Raw genomic sequence first — 12,500 nt, 5'->3', positions numbered from 1 at the left:
AACTCAGTGGGCCATGTTTCAGGCTTTCCCCTTAGATGACAGTTTATGTTCATGGTTTTACTTGCATTTTGCATGTAAAAATAACAATGCATGACTATATTTCTTCCTATTTCCTCCAGCAAGATAAAGTGGGTAACTACGATATATGTTAGCAATAAGGTTCCAAATAACTTTTACACATTCTCCCTTGATATGCAACCTCTCTCAGCCCCTGTTCTGGTTCATAGGGGTATGGAAATTAAAGTGGCTAATATTACCTGGCTTTGTGTGAACTACCACCAACACTGACTTGAACCCAGCAGCTGAGAAACATCACAGCCAAGGAAAGTTCCACTTTTAAATCTACAGATCTGATTTGCTACCATGAATCTTACATCAGTATAAGAGTTAAAGAATGATAGCACATATTTCTCTCAAAATTGATCATGCAGATCACAACTTCCGGGTCTTTATTGTTCTACTTGATTTCAATTAAATTTTTTTAGTTATGGAAAAGCAGTATAACCATGCCCTTTCTTACTATAAAATATAGCAAATTGTGTAGAAAATGGACGTGCAAAAACAGCAGTTAGATTTTGGTGGTGAGTTTGGTTCTCCCATTCTCATTACCCCCATTTGTATAAATCTTAGTATATTTTAATCCATATGTCTATGTGTAAACTCAGTATGAATATTGGGGATAGAGAAAATATCCTTGCGTTTTCTTCTTTTAAAATATAAAATAAAGATTAATATCAATCTTAAACTTCAATAAAAAAGACCTCTATAATATGCATTTTTACTCATGTCACCCAGTGTGAGGCACAGTTCATGCAACCGAGTGTTGGGATGCTCATGTTGTGCAAAGTACATATTCAAACTTATAATCATAATACTAATTATAATCCATATAATAAAAATAGGAGCAAGATCCTTTGTCATATTGTACATCCCAAGATAGGCTACAGAGGGTTAACTACTCACTTTTTGGGTTTAATGGGGAAAATGCAGCCACTAACAAGATTCCCGAGTTAGTGGACAATGCATTTAATATCAGAAGTGTCTGTGATGTTTTATTTAATGTTATAAGGTTACTGATGTTCTGCAAACTTCAGCTAAGTCAATAAGATAAGGGGATTGGGAATGATATGTTTTATTTACTTAATATTCCAGACATCAACATGCTGAAAAAGATAATGGGTATCAATGGATGTACATGTCCAGTATCGTTTGTCTATAAATATAACAAAAATGGGAAAACATTAAAGAAATCAAGTATAATATAGTCCCACTCATTATTCAGAACTGTCTGAATCACTACTATCATCATTGATATTTGCATGCAGCCTTTCTATTACATATTCAAATACTCTGTCTTTCCTTCTATATTCATCTTCCACTTGTCTTGAGTGAAATATGTATTTTTCCCAATCTTCTGCTGTTACTCCTTCTATTGCATTTACTATTATTTCTTCAATTCTGTCAGGTGTCTGGTCTGTATCTGAATTATTTCTTTCCAACTCACTCTTTATCTGAGCCCAGATCAATTCAATAGGGTTCAGATGACAATGATATAAAGGAATTCTGAGCACTTCATGACCAGCATCTCGAGCCATTTGGTCAATCACATAAACTAGTTTGCTTTTATGCTTTCTAGCAAGGTCTAGAAGCTCATATTTTGTAAGGGATGTGTCATGAGCAATGTTGTGTTCTCTTAGCCACTGCATTATTTCACTTTTCTTGGAATTAACTATTGGCATCCTGTTAGAAAATTCTGAGTGATATGATGCATTATCCATAACTATGACTGAATTTGCTGGAATGTAGGGAAGTAACTGTGTCTGGAACCATGATTGGAAACATTGATGTGTAATGCTTTCACTACTCTCTTTATTGCTATGCCCTGATCTAAAAAGTAACAAGGACCCAGGAACAAATCCATCTTTTCCACCTGCATGAACAATGGTGAATCTGGCACCTTTTCCAATTTTCTGTTTAAGACCTACAGACCCATTTAAAGTTGTACAACACTTTGTCACATGCCAGTTCTGATAAACACAGAGTTCACCTACATATATTTCTGGCTTTGGGCTGCTGGAATTCCTGTTTTCAGCAATAAGTCTTAGGTACTTGTTTCTAGAAGCAATAATATCATCTCTTTCCATCAAAACTGTCCTACCATTTACTAGCTTCTTATTACGGAACCCAATTTGCTTCACAAGCTTATTGAGTATTGTCCAAGAACAAGTCAAGTTCACAGGTGGCCCCTTTACTCTCTTGAACAATGACTTGAGTGAAGGCAGTTTACTCCTCTCATAGAATGAAAGCATCTCTCGACGAATGCAGTCTCTGGCAAAGTCATCCACAACTGGCATCCATGATGACTCATCAGTCTTTTGCAATGGGGATTTTACAACCTCTTCTTTATCTTCTCTTATGCTGTATAGGGTCTCGAGGGTGATTCCAGTAGCAATGGCAGTTCTTACGTTTATATCTGTTTCACTTGCTTTTTTATCTCGGCTTCGGATATAATTATAGACGTTCAATATAACTTGCTTTGCCTGATCTGTTAGGCGTTTCCTGGATGTTTTCTTGTCTGCTGCTTCTTCACTGGCTGAAGAAACCAACCCTGCCAATGTAAAAATATATTAATAGGATATTGTAAATCTATCATATTACTTCTGGCCATACACATAAATTCCTTAACGATCAGCCTGTTTATTAAAACTATAAATTTTCTGAAAAAGACAAAGTCAAAGTGGGTAACTATTACACATCAAAGGTTTACAGGATGACTTATAACAACAGCATCAGGCAAACTCAGTGGTAGTGCAGGGTCCTTCCACTAGGATGGCCTGAAATGACAACCAGCCAAGTGAAAGTATCCACTGTTGTCATGTGCTCTGTTGCTTGCACTGTCCCTTTGCTCTGTCACTCATTAGTGACCTTTAACCTTTCTGAGACGGGCTATACTGTAAGATGTTCTGGGTTGGGCATCTTAAGATATCTTTAAGGCGGGATTCCATCGAGGCAACATAGGCAATATGTAGCATGTGACTTGACTGGCTTTCAACAAATAGGTTGCATGCAGCTTATAACAAGGAGACATGTTGTAAGGGACAAGGCAACAACATTGTTGCTTGTAGTATGCTACATGCTATGTTGCCTGTTGAATGCCACAAAACCTATTCCACTAATTCAACAAAAACTAAGCCAGTTGGCAACACGATGTCTCAGCAGACGGTCGCTGCAGCTGCATATCTGGTATTGCGCAATGCTCGCAAAAAAATAAAAGAAAGCATCGGTGGTGGAAGAGAGAACTATTTCTAGACAGTAGCACTGCTCAAAGGGAATTTTATGTAAAGTTACTGTCTGATGACCAATTCTTGTTCAAGAACTTTTCAAGGATGAGTGTGGAGGATTTTAATCATCTCCTCAACAAAGTTTCTCCCAGAATCAGGAAGAGTGACACTAATTACCGGGATGCCATACCACCTAAAATCAGACTTTTAGTAGCTTTGCGTTTCTTAGCAACGGGAGACAGCTACAAATCTCTCATGTACGTCTTCAGAATTTCTGAGCAAACTATATCAAGGACTGTGCCGGAGGTTTGCCAAGCAATCATCGAAGCACTAAGAGATGTACTTAAGGTAAGTTTACTATTAGTGTATATAGAGAACTACTACTACTAAAACAGCTTATGATAATAATACAGTAATGATAATAATAATAATAGTGATAATGATAATTTTTATTATTAGTATCATCATTATCATCATCATTATTATTATTGTTATTATTATTAGTTGATTATTATACAGAATCCTTATGGACATATGACACAGCATATATAAAAATTATAATAAGGAGATTTGGAACATATCCATAATAATGACAGTAGGAAATTAATGTATGGAATTTAATTATCTCAACAATATTCATGAACATATTCATGTCAAGTGAATTCACATGCACATTTCTTAATGGATAACAGAAAGCAACTTGCAGCATGTACAAAACAGAAAGATAAATCTTGAAAAGGGCATGCATTCCTTTATAAAAAAATATATATATATATATATATATATATATAATAATATATATATATATATTTATAATATATATAATAATATAATATAAAAAACAGATTGCATATTCTATCCATACTTAGAAAATCATGTACCACATGAACATTACTTACAGCAGAGAAACTAAAATAGCAATTCAGATTCTATAACAAGAATAATGCATATGGTTTATCCGAGAAAGTCTGAAAAATTTCTAAAGAATATCCAGTGATTGCAAGGATCCATCCTTGTCTGTTTCATTATGGTGTTGCTCAGGTAATTTATGTCTGAAAATAATGTGGATCATTTTCATTTTCTGACAGCTATAAATCCTTGTGAAGCTGGTGTTACATTAGATTCTTGGCGTGACTGATTTCCTGTTTGAGCAAATATTGATGGTGATATCGAGATTGATCTTGATGCTCCATGCTCATCGTCATAATAAGGGGTAGAGGAGTCACTGTAGAAAGAGTGGAGGGGAGTAGAGGCGCAAGAATCAGAGGCAATGGAGTTATGATGGGATGAAGAGGCACTGGTGTGAAAAGGGTGCGGTGCAGGTAAACCAAATCGATGAAAGCGATCACCACTGTCGTATTTCCCCATAGCTGCTTCGAATAAGATGTTGTTAATTAAGTGTTTCACAATTGCCTGGGCCTTTGGATCAAGGTTCCAAATTTCACATGCAACATGTTCACCATAAATGGAACATTCATCCCTTTTCACACTATCTTTCAAAATCTGGTATGCCTCTTCAGCTCGTTCATCATCAACACGTTTCCTCTTCCACCTCTGTCTTCTTCTTTTGTTGCTTGCCTCTTTCCCATCGACATTATTGTCGCCTTTCTCAGCTTCCTCTGAAGCGTCAGGAACTTTTGCAGTCAGAGTCGATGACGTTCCCAGTGTTTCAGTAGGACCATCCCTTACAGGTTCATCCTGAAAAAATAAAATATATTAGCAAAATTTTGGATAATTTATTAACAAAAGTAACTATTTCTTCCAGATGCCTCAGAATGAACAGGAATGGATGGAGTTATCAAGAGAGTTTGAAACCATGTGGAATTTTCCACATTCCATCGGTGCATGTGATGGAAAGCATATCATGATTCAGTGTCCTCAAAATAGTGGTAGTACATTCTTTAACTACAAGCGAACGTACAGTATTGTATTAATGGCTGTGGTTAACGTCAAGTACTGTTTCACTTATGTTCACACTAGATGTCAAGGAAGAATTTCAGACGGAGGTGCGTTTCGAGACACTACCTTCTGCAAAAGGTTATTTGAAAATCAGCTCTGCCTACCATCTCCAGTGCCTCTACCAGGTAGGGAGAAGCCATCACCTTATGTGCTGGTTGCAGATGAGTTTCTAAGGCATTAAGAACCCTGACTTCGGATGAAACAGCAGGAACACTGCCATTAGACGAGAACACCCGCCGACTGCTGAGTGAGAAACACCCCCCTGCAAAGGAAGCGGCAGAGGACACCCTGTTTCATGGAGAGTACAATCCCCCACCACCGGAGATTTTCAAGAGAATTACAGGCGAAAGGATTAAGAGACATGCACTCCACACCCATGGCGCAGCCGGACCATCTGGACTTGACACAAATGGATGAAAAAATATCCTGAATACAAGCAAGTTTGGAACAGCAGCAAACGAGTTGTGCAAAGCCATAGCCGCCCTTGCTAGAAAATTAGCAACAGAGAATTGCCACCACCTCGAAGCCCTTGTTGCCTGTCGCCTTATCGCCCTGGATAAGAAGCCAGGATGCCGCCCCATCGGCATTGGAGAGGTTCTGCGAAGAATCATAGGCAAGGCTATTATGGGAGTCGTCGGTGACGACGTTAGACTAGCCGTCGGCAACCTACAGGTGTGTGCAGGCCAACAGGCAGGATTCGAGGCGGCCATTCACGCCATGCGGGGCATTTACGAAGAACCTGAGTGTGAGGCCCTGCTGATGGTAGACGCAGAAAATGCCTTCAATAATATAAACCGAAAGGCTACAATTCATAATACTGAAATCAAATGCCCAAATTCTGCACAATATGTCAGAAACACATACAGTAGCCCTGTAGAACTCTACATAAGCGACAAATGGACCAACACCTGTGAGACGATTATGTCAGCGGAGGGGACAACGCAAGGTGACCCAGTTGCCATGGCGATGTACACCATTGGTCTTCTCAAGCTGCAAGATCACATCAGCTTCCAACAGACAAACATTAAGCAAGTTGCTTATGCTGACGACCTGACAGGAGCCGGGAAAATAGATGACATCCGGAAATGGTGGGACCTAATCTGAGCTCATGGCCCCCCCACAAGGATACTACCCCAACGCCAGCAAGTCAGTGTTAATTGTAAAGCCTGAATATCTCGCCAAAGCTAGAGAAGCATTTTGCGAGACAGATATTAAGGTAAAGGCTGGTGGCGAGAAACACCTAAGAGCGGTCCTTGGCACAACAGCAGCCAGGGAGGAATATGTCAAGAGAAAAGTAGAGGAATGGGTAAGAGAGTTGAAGACGCTGGCACAGGTTGCATCAACGGAACCACACTCTGCATACACAGCATTCACCTTCGGCATCAAACAGAGATGGAATTTCCTTATGCAAACTGTACCAAACGTTGAATCCTTACTCACTCCACTTGAAGAGACAATCGAGAAGGTCTTGATACCAGCACTATCGGGTGGGCGAAATCCCACAGCCGTAGAGAGGACCACTCTCGAACTATCACCAAGGCTCGGGGGACTCGGCTTAGTAAACCCTTGCAAGACTGCAAGCATTGAACATCAAAACTCCGTTAGGGTTTCAGCCAGCCTAACAGAAGCCATAATAGCACAACAGACACACACACAGCTAGACGCAAGACAGCAACACATCACTAGAAAGGAGATCACTAGAGAGCGTGAGATGAAGCAAAGGATACACTTTCGCAGATCTCTGAGGATATGAAGAGGAGAATCGAGATGGCACGAGAAGTCAGCACCTCAAACTGACTAACCAGCCTCCCCATCAAGGCAAAAGGCTTTAGCTTATATCAACAGGAGTTTGTTGATGCTGTAGCCCTACGATATGGGTGGCCAATTGAGGACCTTCACCATCAGTGCATGTGCAGTTCGCCCTTTGACCCCAACCACACCATGACAACAGACAGCATGCGCCACGACGAGGTGAGAGACGTGACAGCGGAGATGCTGAGCGAGGTGTCCCGTGACATCAGGGTGGAGCCTCTCCTCATCCCCACTGGTGGCCACAACTTCTCATTCAAGTCCACCAACTCTGCCGACGATGCTCGCTTGGACATAAGTGCAAGCGGATTCTGGGCACGGGGGCAGCGGGCCTTCTTCGATATTCGTATCTTCAACCCCATGGCCACGAGCAACCATGGCCAAGATTCAAGATCCGCTCACACAAAACAAAAAAATGTTAAGATGAGAGGTAGAGCAAGGCACTTTCACGCCCCTTGTTTTCACGACTTCCGGAGGGATGGCACTGAGGGCGGTTACTTTTTATTCATGCCTGGCTCAGCAATTATCAGAAAAGAGACAACAGCAAAAGAGCTGCATCGTGGCATGGATAAGATGTCGGCTGGCCTTCTCATTGCTAAGATCGTCACTACTCTGTTTAAGGGGAACCCGAAACAGACCCGTAAAATGTACTAGCATTAAGGACATAGATGTTGTAAATAATAGATTAGAGATAAATATGTAAGTGTATCATATTTTATATAAATAAAGAATGTATTTCTAAAAGTATGTCGGATGTCGACCACAGCTATTGGCGAGGCTGGGGGCAATGGACTGTATTGCAAAGTGGTTCTTATATACATTTCACAACACAGAGAATAGGAGGTCGTTAAAGAAAAAAAAAACAAAAAAGTTGGCCCCACACAGAGCACGCGGCACGGGTTAGGGAGGCTGGTGGCGAGTGGGTTATACTCCAAGGCAGGTTCCTGCCGAAACTCCAATAGTGTAAACAAGATGGGCCCCACTATACCCTCACGTCTGACAGTTTTTTCATATTGGGTATTATCTTGTCATGATGGCATCTCTCAGGATGAGAGGCATCCCAAATTGGTTGTGTGAGGGAAACTTTGGTGATAAACCACTCTAAATCCATGATGGACCATGGCCACATCGACTTGAAACAATGATGCCACGTTTCTCGCCCCCGCCCGCACTCTCGCAACCGCCGTCTGTGTGGCCATACCCTAATACTAATAATAACAACACTACAACACCTACCACTACTACTACTACTAATAATGATGATAATACATTACCTCAATACACGCTAGTTGCTCAGTCTGAGGCTCAGCTTGAGATGAGTACCCAAGCCTCCGGGTGTCCACGTCTAGGAGGAACAAAAGCAGGTCGTAAGCAAACCACTTACGTCTCTTGCTGGGAGAAGATACAGATTTTTTTTGGGTTAGGGTTTTATGTTCACGGTGAAAAGCTGTACGCAAATTCTTTATCTTTTTCTTCACCATATCCACGTCATCACAATTAAATTTTTCAGCATAGAATTTTGCCTGATTATTCTTATACTCCGGCAACCATATATCCCAAAGAACTGCATGTTTTCTGTATTCTTCTATAAAGTCTGCAGTTTTTTTCTGGGGACCAATTCATCCTGTTGCTTTCAACAAGGAATCCTTCCCGCGACTGGTGGGAAGCTGTTCAACACTAGGCAACAGGCTAAATCTTGAAGCATGTGTCAGGCAACACAGCAACATGTTGCCTTCTGTTGAACTGGTTGAAGCACACTTAGCACATGCGACAATGTAGCATGCCACATGTTGCCAAAATGTTGCCTCGGTGGAATCCCACCTTTATGCTTGTGTGGGGATTTTTTTCCTTTCACTTTGGGTTTTTGGCAGCACTACCAATGGTATGGAACATGTTAATCTCTGTATTATCACAGCAGAATGCTAGCCTCTTGAATATATTAAAAATTATTTATATTTTTTAAATCTAAAAGTTAACACTGAAAAACTATTGAACAAATTGTAAAGTATTGACCTCTGAGTGATGATTAAGCTATGGTTCATTAAACACTGGATGGTAAGTAAATATTGGGACAAAAATAAATGTTGTGAACTTACGGTAAAAACAAATAAAACCAACACTTCATTCCTATAAAAACTGTACAGTTTAAATCAATGTCTCTAATGCTTATGGTAAATCATATCATACCATTTTTATGTTTTTTTTATGTTTATATTGTAACAGTTTAGGTTTACCTATCTAAGATTCTCCTATAGGTGCTAAACCAAAACTTTTTACACTAATCTTAAACTTTATACAAAGTTTGTTGCATACATGTATCACTATAATAAAAGAAACAAATATTATATGCATTTATTTAAATCTCATTTAAATCTGCATGCATTCAAGTAATATACAGCAAAGTCCAGGGGGTTGCCAATCTAGTTTTACCAATAGTTCCAAGTCAGACTGCTGAAAAGTAACAGATAAACATAACACATATCAAAACTTATGAATTTAAAATCACTTACTTAATTTTCCCCCTCTTCCTGGACTTCTTCTGTAGTTAACCACTTCTTATCCATTTTATCCATTTGTTGCTGGAAGGGTTGCCAAGATGTTACGCCAAGTAACAGATATTTACTGTCAATTAATCCTTCAGGGTGCCCGTCTTCAGTTGTGATTGTTTTTTTGTCTTTATATTTGTCACCAGAGAGAAAATCTTCTCAATGCAGCAGATGAATATGACAGTGACATTAGGTTCATCATTAACCATGAGAGATTGGGGGAATCTGGGCTCATCACCACACCTCTCAAGCAAAACTGCATGCCAGAACACTTTAGGCTCATCCGTTTGCTCAGGTTTCAGCTCTTATATTTCTCTTACATGCACTGTTAAATCCTACCATTCACTATTGAGGTCTTCATATGCATTCTCCTCAATGATGTTGAGAAATTTTACAGCCAGGAGCATAAGGGATTTAAGCCTCCCTTGGCATACATTTACTGGGTCTAATCCTTCAAGTAAGGCTGCCTGCACACGAGCAACTTTTTATTGTGAGTTGTCAAACAAAAAATTGTCGCAACGAAAAGTTGTCGGCAAGGTACATCCGCACACGAGCCACGCAATGGCGACAACTATTGTTTAGTCTCATCATGGATGCCGTGGAGGTAGCAGTAACCTGTGCACTCCTGCTCAGGAGGAGACGAAAAAAGAAGCCAAGAAATCACTGGGTACACCCCATAGTCAGTCAGCGATTACTACGTGGAGCATTCCACACATTGTTTGAGGACCTAAAAGGGCACCCTGATAAATTTTTTAATTACTTTAGGATGTCACAGGAAACCTTTGGTCATCTAATCACATTAACTGGGCCCCTTATAGCACACCAGGACACCAACATGAGGAAGTGTGTGCCAGTAGAGGAAAGGCTGGCTGTAACATTAAGGTAAAGGAAAAATAAGAAAAATGTTTATATTACAACATGTTTATTGACGTAATTAATTATGATTCTTCATCTTGAATACAGGGTAAACATATGTTCCATTTTCAGAAAAGAAAAATACATCACTATTTCTACACTACACATCGCTGTAGATATGATTGAATTGCTTTCAGATGTAACCAATACTTTGTGAATAAAAGAAAATGTATTTCCTTATATATTGAGCATAATAAAAAAAAAACACTCAACTTCAACAAAATCAATGAAAGATTCAACAATAGAAATCTGAAAAAAAACTTTTAATTCTTTTTATATTTATATAAACTAATGATATTAGTTATCAGTGAACACCAGAATAAATTGGAATACATGAACGAGAAAATACATAATATTTAATCCATTACACACTGAGCACTAATCATGTGTGAAAATTATAATGGTCTTATTATGACAGTTCTAATAGGTCGGTGTCACCTGAGTTCAAAGAATATTCTGATGCTGGTGACGAAGCTGTGGTGGTGATATTTGATGCCGACTGTTGAAATTCGCGATTTTCTTGTGAATGATGTAGCTGAAGTTGATAAGGTTGGTTGTGAAGGTATCCAGGAGTATGTACAAATTCTTGAGTTGAGTGGTGACCTTCACGTATCTGGTGCTGATGCATGTGATGCATACCACTTGTAGGCAGATATCTTTGGGTGTTCAGAGACATACCTGGTACAGCAACGTACGGTTGACAAGTGCTTGTAGAGGGCGTATTGCCATAAGCAGTAGATGGAATCTGTGTCGTCATCATCTGTACTCTTCTCATCACTTTCATTATTTCTATCTGTGCTTCAAATCTTTGCTCATTATTGAACTTTTTAAACTTCGGAATTAGTGACATTACAAAGGCTGTATCCTCATCACAATTTTCTTTAGTCTTTCCTCTTAATATTTCAAGTAGTTCTTCTTCATATCTGTTGTTGGAAGCTCCTTGGATTTTTCTTGGTTTATGTGGTCTTTGTGCGTTATTCATGTTTGCAGAATTACTTGGTGTGTCGCCTTGTTCACGTTCTTCCTCCTTATCATTACCCTCCGGTGCTGAGTAGTTACCTGTGGTTTCTCGCTCGTTAAAAGTTGGTGCAAGGAATAGGAGCTGATCAAAGTAAACATACTTCCTTTTCTTAGCGCCACCATCTCCTGACCTGCCTTTTTGATCCTTTAACGCCCTCCTGAATCATTCACAGAGATTTTTCCATCTTCGCTGTAACTGGTTTCCTGAAATTAATGAAATTAATAATTTTTTTTTGCAGATACCTAGCAACGGGGAACAGCTTCTTTTCGCTTCACTTTGAGTACCAGCTTGGTGAATCAACAATTCGTCAAATTGTCTACGAAACATGTGAAGCACTCTGGAAAAGCCTGCAGAACATCTACATGCCTGAGAAAAGTGGAAGTGACTGGCTCCAAGTCGCAAAGGATTTCTATGCTAACACACAATTCCCAAACTGCATTGGTGCTCTTGATGGGAAATACGTCCGCATCAAGAATCCAGATAATTGTGGTTCTAGTTTCTATAATTACAAGCAGTTTTTCTCAATTGTACTCATGGCGTTAGTTGACAGTGGGTGTTCATTTACAGCTATTGATGTTGGAGCTGCTGGAAAATCCAGTGATTCAAATGTGTTTAAAAAATCTGATTTCTGTAAAAAATTAGATTCTGGGGAACTTAAGCTTCCAAACCCATGCCCACTACCCAATGACAACAGTAGAATTTGCATGCCATACGTTATTGTCAGTGATGAGGCATTTGCTTTGACTGAGAATGTTCTACGGCCATATCCAAACAAAAATCTGACAGGTCAACAACGTGTTTTCAACTATCGTTTGTCACGAGCAAGGCGTTCAGTTGAATGCACGTTTGGTATCATGGCAAACACATGGAGAATTTTCCATAGACCTCTGGATGTTAAGCCTGAGTTTTGTGATGTCATAGTTAAGGCATGCTGCATTTTACACAACTACGTAAAAAAACATGAGGGTG

At 39.6% G+C, this 12,500-nt stretch overlaps 3 protein-coding genes across 7 annotated transcripts in view; 1 reads left to right on the top strand and 2 right to left on the bottom strand.

Annotated features, from left to right (window-relative positions):
- Window positions 1-1,116: 1,116 nt before the first annotated feature.
- Window positions 1,117-12,500, bottom strand: part of LOC122266794 (uncharacterized) — a 20,415-nt gene continuing 9,031 nt past the window's right edge. For 3 of the 5 annotated variants that reach the window (XM_086541536.1, XM_086541538.1, XM_086541537.1), the window contains exon 3: window positions 1,117-2,608. In XM_086541536.1, coding sequence (XP_086397662.1) covers window positions 1,275-2,608 — 1,334 coding nt within the window. In that variant the 3' untranslated portion in view covers window positions 1,117-1,274. Of the gene's footprint in view, window positions 2,609-4,180; window positions 4,980-8,323; window positions 8,395-12,500 lie in introns of all 5 variants that reach the window. The other 2 variants (XM_086541542.1, XM_086541541.1) reach the window with 2 other exon arrangements.
- Window positions 5,180-6,344, top strand: LOC122266796 (uncharacterized). Its single transcript, XM_086541546.1, has one exon. It carries the CDS (start codon window positions 5,865-5,867, stop codon window positions 6,342-6,344), a length of 480 nt encoding a protein of 159 aa, XP_086397672.1. The 5' UTR covers window positions 5,180-5,864.
- The window catches only part of LOC147470951 (uncharacterized), a 6,751-nt gene continuing 4,827 nt past the window's right edge, over window positions 10,577-12,500 (bottom strand). The window contains exon 2 of the mRNA XM_086541545.1: window positions 10,577-11,734. Coding sequence (XP_086397671.1) covers window positions 10,920-11,492 — 573 coding nt within the window. The 5' untranslated portion in view covers window positions 11,493-11,734 and the 3' untranslated portion in view covers window positions 10,577-10,919. The remainder of the gene's footprint in view (window positions 11,735-12,500) is intronic.

Source organism: Penaeus japonicus, unplaced genomic scaffold (genome assembly GCF_977035675.1).
Source record: "Penaeus japonicus unplaced genomic scaffold, GWHDUDI00000001_assembly GWHDUDI00000011, whole genome shotgun sequence".
In the NCBI taxonomy this organism is placed as follows: Eukaryota; Metazoa; Arthropoda; class Malacostraca; order Decapoda; family Penaeidae; genus Penaeus; species Penaeus japonicus.
The sequence above is the reverse complement of the archived record's forward strand: the minus strand, read 5'-3'. Positions and strand labels throughout refer to the sequence as shown.